The 17941-nt window shown below is 31.9% G+C and overlaps 1 protein-coding gene across 1 annotated transcript; it reads right to left on the bottom strand.

Annotated features, from left to right (window-relative positions):
* Positions 1-705: 705 nt before the first annotated feature.
* LOC148614752 (macoilin-like) lies at positions 706-17800 on the bottom strand. The gene is made up of 12 exons (XM_088589077.1): positions 17587-17800; positions 16295-16436; positions 14753-14879; positions 11999-12128; positions 11589-11655; positions 10482-10584; positions 9768-10107; positions 8152-8310; positions 7447-7629; positions 5449-5569; positions 4726-4900; positions 706-3522 (listed from the first exon to the last, which is right to left on the bottom strand). Exons 1-12 carry the CDS (start codon positions 17670-17672, stop codon positions 3296-3298), a joined length of 1860 nt encoding a protein of 619 aa, XP_088445203.1. The 5' UTR covers positions 17673-17800; the 3' UTR covers positions 706-3295.
* Between the last annotated feature and the right edge of the window lie 141 nt (positions 17801-17941).

The following is a 17941-nucleotide window of genomic DNA, read 5'->3' on the forward strand; positions in this document are numbered from 1 at the left end:
TATCATGTATCTAATGTCTAACTGTAATCAGAATTCAAATCAATGTCAAGTTTGAATAGTGCATCCATTCTTGCCCGAACTGTTAAGGTTTGACCTCTGTAGTCCTATCAAGCTCCACCATCTGAAACATTTTAATTAGCTTCTGATAGGCAAAATATTAAAAGATCAAATCCTAAGAACCCAAAGGTGCAAATGTTTTGAAACTTGATAGGTTTAATTATCTCAATGCCCTCTACAAACAATCTACTTTTTTGTGGCTCGTGCTACTCAAAAGTAGAAACCCTATGGCAAAACATTTAGCCTTCATCTCTGCCGAAACATGGCTAAGGTTGTCAAGTAGATGACAGGAATGATGCAAGTACAAGTAACTATAAAAACTTATTGTTTAAATGATCAAATGATATGAACACATGATTTTGTGCTTTTCAGTTGAGCAATTAGCCTGTAGTTAAAAATACTTATCAATTCCTTTGTGTTGGTGGGACTTGTTCTCGGTCTCCTTATAGACTAATTATAAGTGAAATGTGTGTCAGACACAGTACAGCAGCACATATAAATTCATCCTATTTTCTTTCAATTTGTGATAAACAATAAAACTGTACTTAATTTTATATTGGATTTTTGCTGAAAACACAATGAGAGCAAGAAGGCTACCTATATATCAATATGTAATGAAATGACAGGGGCATAAGTATAACTAAAAAAAACAAAAATGCTTTGTTTATTTCTGGCTTTTCTCCATCAGTCAACACATTTCTTATGTGGTTCCAGAAATAAAAACTACACCACACAAAACTATAACATATAAGCTTTACACAAAAACAATATCAACTTTGATGGTCCTTTAACCTTCTGAGGAGTTACATCATTCTATATTTAGGTATACTTAGAATTACAGAGTGTATAAGTGAGACTTATTTTTTTCATCTACTTGAAATAAATAATTTGTTGTTGATTGTTTAGGATTCATCAAGGGTTAAACTGGAGATTCAAATATAATGTTACAGTATCTTGCAGTAAACAAAGAAGTTTTATACTAATTGTCATAAAAAACCAAACTGCTAAAACTGCTATAAAAATATTTAAAGTGTTATGCAACAATTGCACAAACATCGAAAGTTACATTCCACTGGTAGGTTACCTACCTAAATTTGCAGAAGAAGGACATTGTAAGCAAAAGGGGGACAACTCTGTAACTCTTTAAAATTGTTCTTCAAACCATGTAGTCGATAATGACTTTCTTACCCTCAAATAATCTGTATACCAAGAAAAAACAGTCTATAATAGCAACCTAATTTGCTAATGGATCATCCTTGCAAGTTGAATTTGAAGATTATTAGTTGCAATTTTATAACAGACTAGTATTGTTGAATTATTGTCTGATAAAACTCAAATACTATTTGGTCATATACAGATAAAATGCTCTGACAATTAACCTTATAGAGAAAATAAGCACTGTGTCACTGAAGAGAGACCAACATTTCAACTTAACCACCTCATGTCACATGAAAAATGATAATGCACTCGTATAACAAGTGAATAACTCTAAATATAGAATGATGCAACTCCAACTACTTAATCAAGCACTTATTTTCTGGCAAGAATATCAATCTGTGATGCATTAACTCCTCATACAAGGTATAGGAGATCACATTTATGACTTACTTTTCATCAAGCATTTATTGTCTTTCACAATATTTTCCTCAAGGCTTTAGATAAATTGCAGTTTATTTAAGCATGGTCATCACACAGAGAACAGCTACAATTTTTGAATGAACAAACACATAAACATACTCCTAAAACATAAGACAATGGAGTAAATTTCCTCAATATTAGGATGGCATCTAGTCAGAAAACAGATTGCCAACTAACCTCTAGCATTCATAGAGTAACATTTTACTATAAATTATTGGGAAGTGACTGAACAATTCCCTTATACATAAATTGGAATTACTTAAAGTAATGATCAACATAATAACTCGTTCTGTGCATGAGGACCATGAGTAAATAATTGCAAATTTAATAAAATCTTGTAAGTACCCTTCCTTTCTTTAACACCTTGCAACTTTTTACTTCAACATTACTTCAATCTAGAGCCATACCAGTATGCTACTTACAAAGACTGAAACTAAACTGAAATGTAAAGTTGCAAAAAGTCATAGAAAACAAAGGGGCTTTTCAAATCAAATACATAATGTAGCAGCAAACCCACTTAATGGTTTCAGGAAAGAATGCTTTTGAAATCTCTGAAATCCACAAAATAGCTAATTACCCTATTTCAAACAGACAGTTCTTTCACAAGAGTAATCAGCAATACTGCCATTTTATAAAGTAAGAAAGAGCCAACGATCCAAAGCATCCCATTGTCATGGATATATCATGTTAATTTACAACTGGACAATAGAACATGAAAGATTGATGCACAGGAACTTCCTGTGTTTACACTATTAAAACTACTAACAGGTAATTTCCTGTGTATAAAAGAAAGATGTGAAAATATCAGGTTAAGACAGTAAGTGTCGAAAGTGTGTAGCTCATTTACTGGTATTATACTATAATTAAAATGAACATATTTTACCAATTAATGAATTTAGTTGGAGAGCAAGCTAGGTCAAGCCAATCAAATATCAGAGCACAATGTATTTGCTTGATTAATGTGGAAGTTTTTGCACTTTCACATTCATATAATCTCAATGAACTAATTTTCAAACTTAAAATTCCTATATGTTAGAACTTTTAGAAAGGGATAATAGGTAAATACATTAAATTACTGTACAAGAATATTTCACTCCTATGCCAGTTGTTAAGTGCTTCTGATTCTCTCAATTAATTAACACTGGCATACAAGTTACACAAAAAATATAAAATAACTCCTCAAATGCCAAATATGCTGGAAAGTTTGCAACTGCTATTAAATAAAGGACATTGCATTAGGTTACTTCACATATTGAAGAATATTTTCAATAGATAGGTTTAAATTTTTTAAGTTGACCATTATTCAAGATCACATATTTTCACTTTTTTTCAGGCATTGATTTTGACAAGAATACATAACCTCCTTGGATTTAAATAAAAACATACCCTAAAAATCTTATCTTCCACCAACATTTTAGCAGGCAAGGTTACCATATATTAAGTTCTCTAAGAAATAGATAAATCTCTATTGACCTAAATAACTTTCCAGTATATGCATTTGGGGGATGCCAGAGCCTGATTACACTGAGTAAAACATCTATTGACACAGTCCAGAAGCTACAAAAAAAGGTCGTAAAATGTCATAAAAAAAACATGATCTTTACATGGTACTCTTGGGTGTGTAATCTGATGCATGTGGATTCAGATTAGATTTGACTATGCCGTCATCTTTCTGTTGCTTGCTTGAATATAATGGCGAGGTCATGACAGTATCTGTGTCAACACCATTCATACATGTGGATGTGGTAGGAATCATGTGTAACGCCATAGCTTCTGCTATTTTGGACTTGATATCAGCAAGTTCTCTGTCTTTTTCTATAAGTAAACCTGAAAAAAACATAAAACTGATAATGTCAATACTTGACCCATAATGAGGCATGCAATTCATGAAAGCCACAAAATGTGTATGTTGTCATTTTTACTTTTACAACATGAAGGGTGTAAACTAAACTCTTCCCAAATATTCAACATTGATTTTTTTGTCATTTAGTAGTAGATTTGTTTGTTTGTTTGTTGGGGTTTAATGTCCGAGCAGCAATATTTCAGCTATATTCAGACGATGAACATGAAATGGATGATAAAATGAACATGAAATGAAAAAAAAAAAACGATGGGACACAAGGACAATAGGGTCGACAAATTTTGATTGCCACTGGAAAAAGGGGGGGATGGGTAAGGTTGGGCAATTTAGCCTCCTGTGGCGGAGCGCAAAGGTTCCTACTCCTATCGAATACCACAGCAGGGTTCTTTAACGTGCGAGGAACGTGGCATCTTTCCCAACACGGTGCACCACTATGGTTTGCGGTCAGGTTTTCCGTATTATAGCCTGACAACCCCAGCATGTAACACGCCAGGGGTTCCCCATTCCACCACCTGGGGCACACATCCCAGTTGCTCTGTGGGCAGAGCGCCTAGCCCCCGGCTAGGTTTCTGAGCACTATTTAGTCGCCTTATACGACAAGCTTAGCGCTGCTGCAGGCCTATTCTTTTAACATCCGGACCTGCACGGGGCTTTAGTAGTAGATTTTATCTGTATGATTTCGGGAGTAAAAATATCATCTACACAATGCTACTATCAAACCTAATGACTGTTTACTTTATGTAAAGAAAGTTACTTTATATTTTAATTCAAACTCGTGGTTGTTAAATAGCAACAATGGCTACTGGATTTTTAATATTACGTATATACATCTACAATATATGAGGTTAAATGTACATGATAATTGAATATTTTTTACTATTGCCCTTCATATACACAGGCAAAATTATTTCACATGATTTTCACACGATTTTCACCTGAATTGAGCAAATAAACTAAGTGACAGAGTTCACGTGAAATTCGGGTGAATGGAGCCTTCAGGTGAAATTCACACGAAATGTTCACATGAAATTCATGTTTAGTGAATTTCACATGAAAATCATGTTAATTTCATGTGAATTTCACATGAATTTCATGTGAAGCTCGATTAACATAAATTTCACGTGAAAAATATTTACCTATGTACATGTAAATAGTCAACAAAACACTACCTTTGAGTATTTCAATCTGTCTTTTGGCTTCACCTAATGCTGAAAACAAATCTAATTTGATGCGAGTTTCTTCACTAAGACTGTTTTCTAGATGAGAATTTTTATCCTGCATTGCTGCCAAGGCTGACATCAATACTTCTGTTTCATTTTGTTGATCTTTCAACTGTCTTAATTTCTGTATACAAACAAAATAAATAATTCATATATGGTTTGAATCTATATTGTTACAGTGACTTTCCTACAACCATGACACCCTTGTTATCAATCTGCTGAACAATACGAAGGACTGACAAAGCTATTGGGACATTTAAACTGACCTAAGAGTGTCATGGTTGTAGGAAAGTCACTTCAAAAGCTGTTTAGTACTTTTTGGAATTTTCTACAAAGAACACAACTCAGAATAATCCTATACCACTTCTATATCAAAATTATAAACAAGGGTTAACTGTCCTGATGATGACACCAAAACAATTATATGTCAAATATTAAATTCTATTTGTTAATTATTTAAGTAACTATAACTTGATTGGAAACAGAATGCAGACCAATTATCATGATTTTTTTAATAATATGAACAGAAAAGTGCAAGTTCTATCAATAATTATTACAGTGCATTTGCCTAAAATAAAATGAAAGGTTCCCTAATAAATAATCAACACAGCATCTTAGTATTCTATGTTTGAAGTATAGCAAGAAAACTAGATGCTGAACATTTAAACTGACCTGATTTTCAAATTCTAACTGTCTGTACTGTTCTTCTTTCATTTTGAGATCTCTCTGAACCTGTTTTATGTCACTTTCTAAACTTCTCTGTTTAGACTTACACTGTTCTGTACATTCTTGCCTGGAAATAATTATTGCAAAGATATTAAAATTTATTTCTCTACTTTCAAAGACATCTTGTTCTATTATCTTACATAATCAACATAACTTTTATTTTATTATGAAAATGCAAACATCTGTTCGGTTGAAAATCCATTAAACTTTTTACAGGTAATAAGTAAGTGGTTTACAGGTACATGAAATTGTCGGCAACACCCAAGGATTCTACAAAGGTGTATCATATTTTCCAGACTATAAGTCGATGTGGAGTATCAGTCGATTTGACTAAAATTGATGAAAAAAACATACATAAGTCAAATTTGGCAGATAAGTTGAGAGTCAGACGTGCATTTATATCGTAGGTGTCAGTGGAGATCCGAGTTGGGCGGTTTGTTTTCAACAGCAAATTATTCTCCTCCAGGTATAAAATTTCTGAATTAAATCAATAATAGTGTTTTTGTTAAAGAGTACTTTGTTCGCGAGTTCAATTGTTTCTATTTAATGGCGTGTCAATGCCTCTGAAGCCCTAGATCATCAAGTGTACAAAATTGTAAATGTGTCAAACGTGGGCACCAATGTGTGAAATAAGCAGGAAATTCGTTTGATGAATTTGTCATAATTACGAGCGGTAATTAATAAACAATATTACCTGGTATTATGAATAGAAATACAATAAAATCTAATAAACAATATTACCTGGTATTATGAAAAGAAATACAATAAAAGATAATGATTATTACCTGCAAATTTGGTTGCAATTAGCCATTTAGATAACACCTTAACTAATTATAATTTGAGCCATGTGTGAATGTGTTACGACCATAAATGGGTATAAATTTGCATATTAAAGAACCGATAACTCCAGAACACTAGATCATGTTTTTCCAGTCAAAAAAGTGCTTTGTTAACGTATCTTCTAGAGTTTGTTTATATATTTTAACGGTTTCAAAGTTTATATTAACATCTTCGTATTCATTCATAAAGGATAGCGGCAATGATCAATAATTTTCAAATTCAAACACCAGTTTGACTGTTTAAGTGATGGATGGCTTTTGTTGATTGCAGTTTACCAAAAATTTTAAATTAAAGCAATCAAAAGTGAACTGAAAAAGTCTAATGAAATGCATTGTAGATGAACATTTTTTCTTGAAAAATCCTTAAATAAGTCGAAGTGGACAATAACTTGAGGCTGACACTTTGCTGAAAAAAATACTGACTTATAGTGTGGAAAATACGGTAAATGCTTTTTATTATACTTCCTGTCAGTTTGTTGAATTATAATTGGTTCAATACAATGGGAATATTCTGCTCTATCACATGGTTAACATATTACTGACATTTCTGTTTGTAAGCTGGGAAAAGGTCCATCACAAAAAGGGGTGTTATCCACAGTTGATATAAACAATTTTAAATGAATGCAAAGTTGAAAGAAATAAAACAATAATATTGAAGAAAATAAAGAACGAGAACAAGAAACATACAAAACTGGTTGTTAGGGCTTCATTTGAAAAAGAATGACCATGAAATATTCAGTATAAAATAAATAACATCTAGCTTAGAGGGTGACAGAGAGTTTGTTACCTCTTGAAAATATAATGTCAACATCGGCTACGCTTTGGGGTGATAACAATTTTTTTCAGGATAACAAACTGCTCTACCACCCTCTTAACTATATGTTATTTATATATTGTTTTCTGTCAACAATTAAGCAAGGGAAAGGAAAGTTCCTGCCTATCCAAAAAATATTCAAAGAAAATATGACTATATGGAAATTCACATAAATGGTTTAATACCTTCTTTTGAAATAGAGAACAATTAATGAAAGTTTATAAGAAAATACAGTATTTATTATTAAAATGATTCAACATCGATTTTGTTGAACAATTATTTATGACATACCTCTGTGTGGCAGCCAAAGCAACAGCACGAGCAGCTGCTGCTTCTTCTGCCTTTTTAGCTTTGCGTTCTGTGGAGAGCTGGAGTTCTATACCGGCTCGTATTTTTCTTTCTTCATTCACTTTTTTTTCTAATACAGACATATTTTGTTTGTCTTGCTGCTGTCTAGTGACCATTGTGTGTAACCTGAAATTAAAAAATCAAAGCTTCTTTCATTTGAACAAGTCTGATTAAGCTCAAGATATCACCCGGTTATTTGATTTTTGAACTTGCCCAAAAAATTCATCGTAGCAACATTTGGTATAAATTTCATCCAAATCCACTTATAAATACTGGTGTGAGAGCACTTGCATGGTGTGATGCATATAAGCATAAATGCCTAGCCTTTCTAATTCCTCAAATCACTGTTAGGAGGGAACAAAAAGAAAATCTGAATACCTCATCAAATTTTCATAAGAGATTTTAAGACTCTTATTGGTTGTTTACAAAAATAGTTATATTCATGTTGATTATATGTAAAAAAAAAAAAACAAACAAAAACAAAAAACAAAAAACAAAAAAAACAAATGTTTGTGGCATGGAAGAAGTGAGATATCAATCTTTAATTATTGAAGATGATCATTCAATGAAATGATTCCTGCTAAAGGCTCACAAGATCAGAAAAAAAACATACAAATTGTGGATAAAATCAGCTTATGTTTTACTTACTTATTTTGTAAATTTTCATTGTCAACCTGAAGTTGATAATGTTCTGTTCTGAAGTTTTTTTCTTCTAAAAGATATGTAGTTATTTGCTGTTTAAGTTCCTGTTCTGTGTTTCTACTGGACTGTAAATCTGCCTTTAATTTCTTTATATCTGATTCTAACCTACAAATTAATTGACAAAAAAAAAAAACTGAAGAAAGTGCTACTTTAAACATGTACATTTATCTTTCACACATCTATGGAGATGATAATTTTCATAGAAGCAAGATTATTTTACCACACTTATTCATAAAAGCGAACAGTAAGACATGTCACCCCACTTAGAATCTGACTTATTTTCATTATTTTGATCTCATCACAATTATCTACACATGCACACTTGGCACAGGCCTGCGGAGCAGCAACTTTCAATTTTAAAGTCTTAGAGCAATAAACATATCACCACATACTTAATAAAGGATAGCATGGTACTACGTACCTATTACGGTAGTTTTAATAAACAGGATCCTATCCAGTTCAAAGATACTAAGGTGGTCTATCTAAGTACATAACAGTTTTATCATTCAGGTCTTAAGGTTAAACCTTTTAACATTTATCTCTTAAATAGTGAAGTGTTGGAGTCTTATCTGATTGCTCATGTAGCTTGTCCACTAAATAATTTAGCAAAGTACTATTGTTGCATCTAAGCTTAATAAATGCTAAGAATGTGCTCACAAAATATACGGAAGGAACAAACTCTTTATGCATAAACTTTCTGGATATTAATATAATTTAGTTTTGACTTTCTTCCATTATTAAAATGAAACAATAATCATCTTCCAACAGTCACATCTACCAAATAAGTTGTGTTCCTAGGTCGAGGACCTTTAACTTCTGACCTATGACCTTTGAAATTTCATTTACCTGGGTAATGAAACAACTAAAATTAAATTGTAAGGAATGACTGTCTACTTTTTCGGTAACCTAAATGCCTGTGGTGCACACTTGAAAATAACCTGCTACCACTCTTTTCTCAAGCAAACCATTAGTTAGAAACTTGAAAATATCCAGGACCTTCCAGTTTCTTAAGTAATGGAACCTCTTCTCTTGTTAAGTGTTAAGATATTAATGCGCTTCTGTTTATATGCTCCCAAAGGAAGCGTAAATGGCTGTATTATAAACTGGGTCCTACATACTTATGGGCATAAAAAGCATCAATATCCGGTTTGTGCCTGTAAAATCGGGAGCTTAAAAACAGTATAATGGCAGCTTCATTTTCATATACTTGGTAAATGCGATTGAGGACCACACCAGTCTAGGAGACATAAACAGCTTCGATGATTAAATTTTAATTGAATCTGAGCTTTTTCAAAGATAGGGATGGTCAAAACATGACACCTGAATGTTTACCAAAAATTACATTATCAATACCGGACAATTCGACCCAAAGACAGTTCGGACCATGACAATAGGAGAATGCATAAGTACAATAAAACCGCATATCACTACAAATTTTTACCAATTACAAAAAATTATGACAAGATTTAGGTGTCTGAATTCATATTTTTTTTTTGGGAGCAATTAAGGTTTCACCTTCCTCATATTACATCCTGTTCACTGGTTATCAACTCAATACACACCTAACTATAACCTCATCTTTGTTATTACTAAATGTGGCAGGAGTAAGTGGCACATCTTTGTTAACATCCTTCTTGTTCTTTCTATTGTCTTTAGCACTGTTGAGTTTGGAGGATGTCGATTTACTTGAGACACTGTTTGATTTGAATGACTTAGACTGTTGTTCATTTTTAATATTGTCAGCACTTTCACTAAAACTATTGACATCGTTTTTAGTTTTGGGCTGTTCTATAAATTCTATTTCTTCCTCTTCTTCAATGTCTTTAATTTTCTTTGTTTCTTCTACCTTCTTTCCTGCTACGCCATTTGAGATTACTTCCTCTTCTGATTTAGCTGGTAAAGCTGTAAGATGAAAACAATTATAAATGATTTTTATATTTTCGTTGCTGCTGTCAAGTACCAAACATTAAGGCAATAAAAACCTTGAATAATGTTATCTGATGTAATAGACTGGCTTTTCAATGTACAGTATCTGGTACCAGACAAAACTTTAATTGTTCCAATATATCAATGACATGTATATATGATACAAATGCTACTTGTCAAGATTTTTCATGATCTTGCTTCTCTTCTTACATGTATACCAAGAAACCACAGAAAATACCTAATATACATCTAACCACATATTTCTTCACACCGTAAGTACTAAATATCTCTTTAGTTTTTCTAGTTCCACCATAGTAAATATGAGCAATTAATCATTCCTAAATACTCACCTTTCTGTTTTTCTATATACTGATTCTGTAGCTCTGTTGGCAGTGCTTGATTTATCAGGTTATAATAAAATTCATTTTCTTTTTGAACATCTTTCTGCTTCCGCTAAAAAAATATCCTTAATTAAATACTATATATAGAATATCAAATGAGTGGTCTAGGGCGCTGGACTTTGTGCTGGCGGTGTTGCCATAGATGCCATAGCAGTACGAGTTCGAGTCCCGCAGAGGGAACGACCAAAAATCTGCATCGCAAATTTAACAGTTCTAACATTGTTGGGAATTTTTCAGACTTTCTATATGTTTACTTTATCTTCCCTGTATCAATTTGATCCGATGGAGCAGTGTAGTGAATGAAGTCGTTACATTCTGAGATGTTTGTAGAATATCAAATATACATACTTATTATCACGCTCACCGTTTTATTTTAACACAGTGGAAATTTCAAGATAAAATCTTTGTATCAAGAATGAATAAGCACACAATTTGATTGTGAGAACAAAACCTTTCATATCATTTTAAAAGGGCTACTCCACACATATGTGTGATGAAGGGTTTGGAAAACCAGCACTTTTTATTTGTAGTACATGTATTACAAAAAGGAATGATGCAAGCCAATCAGGAAGAGGGCAAAAAGTTTTTATTTTTCATGGATATGCCAAAGCTGATAATCATACATAATCTTACAACAAAATCAACTTTTAAGTATAGCTTAACACCTGTTCATGCTTTATTTAATAGAAATGTCACTTCCCTAACATGTACAATGTAATTTTACCATCTAAAATAATATCAATGCACCAAATGTAACTTCTAAATCTTTCCAATTATTTGTCAGTCCTATACAATACACAAATTATCATTCTGAGATTAATCTTTGACTCTACTTAGAACAATAACAACAACAATTTCTTCTTTTCAATATTAAATTTTCTGGATATTAACACAATATGCTACTTTAGTCCATTAAGTGAAAAACAAGAGCCCCTTGTACTTTTTGTATACATGTATATAATTAAATATATGTTTTCAGAGGAATGCTGTAATATGTCAGTCAAAAGACACTGACAAAAATGATTATTTATACAGTCTTCACCACTGCATACTTACCAGTCTAAACTTGTAAGAAACATAACTTTTAAAACCAAACCCTAATGTAACAACTGGATACCCAATACTGAAATATAGATTGAAATGTTTAACTTTGATATGAGTCATAAAAAAACAACATTGTAACATATTGATCTACTTAACTAGTAGTTTGTCAATTCATGATCTAAAAAGTATATCGGAGTGCTTTGATCTATTTCAAAATATTCAGAAAACACACTTAGGTTATTAAACATTACTAAGGGATCTGTTGCTCTATTAATCATGAATACTTATAACTGGATTGTTAGGTCAATGCTTGTACTGCTAGTATTCAACATCATATCATATTTGTCAAGATGATGAGTCCTTAGAAACTTGAAACATGTTTGTAAAATAAATTGGTGACACAGGGTAGTTATGGTACTTACCAATGAGCTGCAAATGGCCTACAGAGATCAAGATTAAATGGTAAAGCTTTTAATTCTCTGAGTCTGACTGAACCTTCTATGTAGACAAACAGTAACCACAGAGAAACTGTAGGAAGACAAATTCCTCGTTCTGGAAAAGAATGTATGGACAATGATTTAATAAGGTTCTATCTCACTGTCAGACTTGCTGGAATAAACACTTTTACAAAGGAAATAAAAATAACACTGTAAAATGTACAATTACAATAATATATTAGTTGAAACTTTGTCAGGTATGTTAAAAATAATGTGGGGATAGACATCAAGCTGTTCAACTAAATTTTCTTTCGGTAGGTCTTTTAAGATTCAATAAATCTGAAGGTAATTTCAAAAAACAACATACTGAAGTCAGAAGCCCTCCACACATCACATACGTATTATTATCTATCCATGTTGATATATCACTGTCTTAATTCTTACAACCCCAAAAGTCCAGACCTTTCAAAATGATTGATAAATAATAAAGAAAAGCAACATGCAAGACTTTGAATATATTATTACATCTTGTAAACACAAGACCCTATTGGACTATATATACTGCAATTTATTATACTCACATATATGAAGAAGAACAAGAATATTCTAAAACTTATCATAACTAATTAAACAAATCAGGATTCATTGGCTCTAAAATGATGTAACTTTTGTATGATTTAAAAAAAATAGCTATCTAATGGAGCATTACAAGACACCATGCCATGGTGAGACACAATAGAACCATATGAAAATCAAAAACCATTAAAAACAAGAATGGAATTATTTAACAAAAAACAGCACCTCAAGTGCAAAATCTGAAATAGGATTGTGATATTGTGATAAAAAAAAAACTTAATCTGTTTGTCTACAATATTTGACAACTACCCAACAATTAAATAAAATCCTTAAATCCTTATCATCTGAAATCCCATATGGAAAATGGCAAAGGTTCATAACAACACAAGTCAAGAACTACTAGTGGGAGTGTGTTTAAAACTGAACTTGATATTTTACCATTTGAAAACTACCAGTGGATAGATATACAATGTGGGAAACCATTTTTTTCCAACATTGATCTTGCTAGCCAAATAGAAATTCAAGCAGCCAAAAAGTTTCTATGCTCTTCACATTTTTTGGGGTTTTTTTTTCTGTACTATCATCTGTTTTCTCTTGGATTTTACTATCTTCTGCCTTTCTTTTTCTTTCTTCAACTATCTTTTCATTTGTTTTTAAATTTATCAAAAACTTCCATTTTCGAATATTCCCTCCCATTGAAGTTTTTCATGTATTTTACAGTAACAAAATGAGTACTCCATTTCTGAACTCACATTTTAAAAATAAAATTATATTTCAACAGATTCACCATTATGAAACAAGAAAATGTTTATCATTTGCTTTTTGTTCATTTTTATTTTTACAATAAACAACTAATTTGCAAGGTAACTTATCTTAAATTACCAAGATAATTTCCTTTGAATACTAATATGAGAAGAGGACTGTCGCATAGGTTTTGGCACATCCTGTTCACCAGAAAATAAAATGGCAGATCGTAAACAATGCTTTACAATAAAATTGTGCATATCATGCCAAAATTCACTTGACATATTCAAGCTAAACTTCTTAAAATGTAGGGAACATATTTTTAATGTATGATGTTAAGGGATGTATTACTAAATAACCTGTTAACTGCTTAACTTTCCTTGGAACTCGCCAATTAAATGAAGGTCGCCAAATTGACGAGTGTAAGCTAATGAGAACTCGCCAAATTACACATCTACTCGTATTTGGTGAGCTGGCAAGCGGTGATTTCCCACACTGGATATATGGCCAGAATGACATATGTCAATTAAAATAAAGGCCATAACAAAAAACATGGGTTTACTTGTGGTACACGTAAGACATAAAGATGACACAAGAAAGTTCACAGGGCAATGCGATCTATGTAATCATTATAAAGATATCAAACAGGACATATTCTTTATTTCTCTATTGATCTGTATGCTATACTTTACAAACAGTATTCAAGAAAACAACTACAAATGTATATCATGTACATGAAATATTGGATCTCTTTACAGGAAAGCAATTATACAATGTAGATTGTGGCTTAAATATGTCAAGTAGTTCACGCTCTTTTACAAGGAAGTATAATAAGGATTAATATAATAAACAATATTCTTGTACACTGTGGTATAATCAGATAAAACAAGTTCAAGATTACGTAGGTCAAAGATCTTAAGATATTATCATGACATACTTGTTTAAAAGACAGTGTGAGAAATTAATGGCAGACAGGCACAACAATTCTGCTGGGTCAGACTTCTCATTTAAACTGATGTCTAACACTTACATGGTCTATAACCAAATAAGGCCACAAGGATTTGATTCTTTGTAGGCCATGGTCAACATAGATTTTTTAATTGCAAATGTGAAATGACAAATTGATGGAATATAAAAGTATTGGGAGAACTTTTACAGAAATAAAATTACTTGGACAGTACATATACTTTGTACTTGAAGGTAGAAGTGCACAGCAAAATTTCAGATATCTTAATCTTACAATAGTATATATTTGACAAATGGAACATGCAAAACTGAGTATATTTAACTTTATGAGTTCAAGCACTTACTGTTGAGTGTTGCATTTAGAACATTGCAAATTTCATTATAATATTATCGGTTTCATCGTAAAATACATGTACAATACATAAGTTAGGAAGTAAAGAACATTATAGTTACCTGTGTGCCATACATACTGGACCCAAACATAAGTACTGGCAGCAAAAAATAACCATTGGACAGGTATGAAGAGGTAACAAACTACATCCGAAGTCACAGCAATGCAGACGAAAAACACGGAAAAAGCCTAAAAATACCACTAACTTTAGTTTTAAATGTACATTTAGTGTGTTATAAAAATAGGGTATAGATTTCAAATATATAATGTTGGTGATTTTCAATCTAAAAATTTTTAACTACAAAGGCCCTACATGTATCCTGATATGACCAATAGTGTGTGATCCTGAACAATGGATCATCTTTGTTTCACATGTTCAAGTTAAGGCCATAGGTTTTGGATGTTGATATATTTGAATCAACCCAAGTCTAACACTTTGGTATGTTTTTTTATGATATTTTGAATTAAGAATTATCATTACATTCAAGACTGATACATTTGTACATCACCTAATTAGAATAATGAGTAAGTAATAGGCAAAGCAAAGATTTCCGACACAAAATGAATGTTATTATTTATACAATTTTTTAAAATTTACCTTTCATGGTTTGGGATACACATTGTACATGTACAAGCAGACAACAGAAAAAGTATAATCATTATTTGAACTGACATAACACCAGGTTTGATTAAGCACACTAGGTCAGGTATTAAAGGACCCCCAGATATGTTTTATTCTGTTGAAATTAAGACAAATTTTAACACTGCACAAAATTTCAAACTTAAAAGAAGCTCAAAAGAAAACTGAAACTAGACATTGTCTCTTAACAGAACTAATACCCCCCCCCATCCCTCCCAGTCTGTTGAACCTATATTTTGGGACAAATGTGGACATGCCATTCATATTGGACACAATTTTTATGGTGGATAGACTATACAATTTTTGCTGCCATTTTTAAAATACCCAACTCCAAACAGCAATCAGTACTATTTTTTTGTTGACAACGCAATAGCAGAACAGACTAATTCCTGACCAAATACACATCTCCACATGGTAATCTTACACCCCATTAAGTTTCATAACAATCCTGCAAGTCGTTGAGGAGGAGTTCTGGACAATGCATGAGACCAAGTTTGGCTGAAAAATGCCTCAGTTTAACGGCCATCATGTCTACAATTTTTGTCCAAACATAAACATCCCAAAAAGTTTCATAACATTATAAGAAAACTACATTATAAAACAGCATCAGAGTTGGTCAAGAAATTAATGTCAAATTTCAACAGACTTACAAAATGTACGCTTTTGCCCGTCCTTGCTCATTCATGTAATTTTTCAATGAATTGGGCTATGATCCTACAATCAAAATTACCACCACCCATTAGTGGTATGGTTGCAGGAAGAGTTAAACATATTGTATACAAATGCAATTTTCTTGTAACTTTAGTATACATAAGATCTCTAAACATGAGGCATGCAACATTCAGATTTTTTTTGGTATCAGTATACCAAGAGAATACCATTAGACTTTTTAATATCACCTCTTGAAAGTTTTGCTACTTGTACATGTACAATATATTATGAATGAGCAAATTTTTCAACTTACCAATCCTTGATACTTGAATGAATCATAGACACTTCGAACCAATAACCAGAACGGCCAAAGGTACTCAAAACGGAACTCCAAAATAAAGTCTGCCATAAGTACCAGAGCCCAAACCATCAAAAATTTCAGGTACAAGAAAGTACTGAAATTAACAAAATATTTGATAAATGCAAATACATTTTTGTATTTAAAAAATGTATTCAACATAAGAAGTCATTTTACGTATAAAGTAGATCTTTTGTAGAATGAATACTACTCTGCACATGCAGCAATACTGAATGTGTGGTCTACAGAAATGTCATAATTATATGTTCTTTAAATCTGTCAAATAAACTCAAAATTCATTTTAGTACAAGTTCAATGTATGCATACACATATGCAATACACAATATACAGTACAGAATTATGCTATTCATGTTTTGCTTCTTTATATCATAGCTATAAATAAATTGTTTTTCCTGTAACATAGTTCATAATTCATACAATCCTTTAATAAATCTTGGTTACAAACAAAATCTTTTCTTCACACAGCATTGCATGCTGCTTGATAAAAAGGACAGCATAATTACTGTATTTATTTCAATTAATATTGAAATATTTATCTTAATTTGTAGCCTAACATTGAAGAAATACAATCAATTTGTAAGATCACACTTATAATGCAAACTCACATGTATTACTATACAGTAATGAATAAAAAATCAATATGAAAACTATTTCATCAACATCACCATGGAAACCTTCATTTTAGTTTGAATAAATCAAGCAATTATAAATTAGAACATTTGATTTAAATTTTCATGTCTTTAAACATGTACATTAATGGTTAAATGTTTTCCACTATGATTTAAGATCAAAGTTTAGTGACACAGCACGAATTAATCATAAAATTGCAAGACTGTTTTATACAGTCCAAAAGTCATTGAACAAAAGAAAACATTGAATATTGGACATTGAACAAATGAGTGGCCCAACTTGTCTAATTTAAGTGTTGATTAATGAAAAAGTGGTTGCTATAATTAAAATGCTTAGAAATCATTAAAATAAGAAGACACAAGGGAAGTAATTCCACCAGGTAACCTAATTAACATGAGAATAATAATTGCGAACAAAGAATTAGGTCATTGATGACAACTGTCTAAAATTCAAGCACATAGGGGAACTGATTATGTTGTAGGGAAAGTCCAGCATGCTGTTATCACAATAGAACGATGAGATCTACATCAAAAATGTCGAACAAATATTTTTCCTCTGAAACATCTATGAAGCCATATTGAAAATGCAAATTTCACCTTCCGTAGAAACCGTCCGTTATTTTTGTTCTTTTGGGGAGCCGTCGAATTTTGCCGCAGTCGACATTACGTCTCTTCATAATCATCCGCTTATAAAAAGTCAAATTTCACCACTCAATGATCAATATATCCCAAACAATAACAAATATGTGTGTATAGTCTTCTGCTCCGTCAACTTGATCCTCGCATGCGCTACGATCCTTATTTTCCGTGTGAAACCGTTTTGTCTCGTTAATTTCCGGCAGGTGGTTGTTCTCTTAGCTAAAGTGTTCATTTCATGTTTTTGATAGTTTCTTTTTTTTTCTTTTTTTTTTGAAATAAAAATAAAACTTATCTCAATCCTAAAGCTACGAAT

Source organism: Perna viridis, chromosome 6, assembly GCF_037379345.1.
Source record: "Perna viridis isolate PV_CMFRI_1.1 ecotype Kerala chromosome 6, ASM3737934v1, whole genome shotgun sequence".
Lineage (NCBI taxonomy): Eukaryota > Metazoa > Mollusca > Bivalvia > Mytilida > Mytilidae > Perna > Perna viridis.

Bases quoted from the DNA above. Each gene is read 5' to 3' on its own strand.
- LOC148614752 (XM_088589077.1), bottom strand. From the start codon at position 17,672: ATGATTATGAAGAGACGTAATGTCGACTGCGGCAAAATTCGACGGCTC. The intron at 16,437-17,586 runs GTGAAATTTGCA...TGTTAATTTCAG, and splicing joins ACGGACGGTTTCTACGGAAG to TACTTTCTTGTACCTGAAAT. The intron at 14,880-16,294 runs GTAAGTTGAAAA...TGGTATTTTTAG, and splicing joins CATTCAAGTATCAAGGATTG to GCTTTTTCCGTGTTTTTCGT.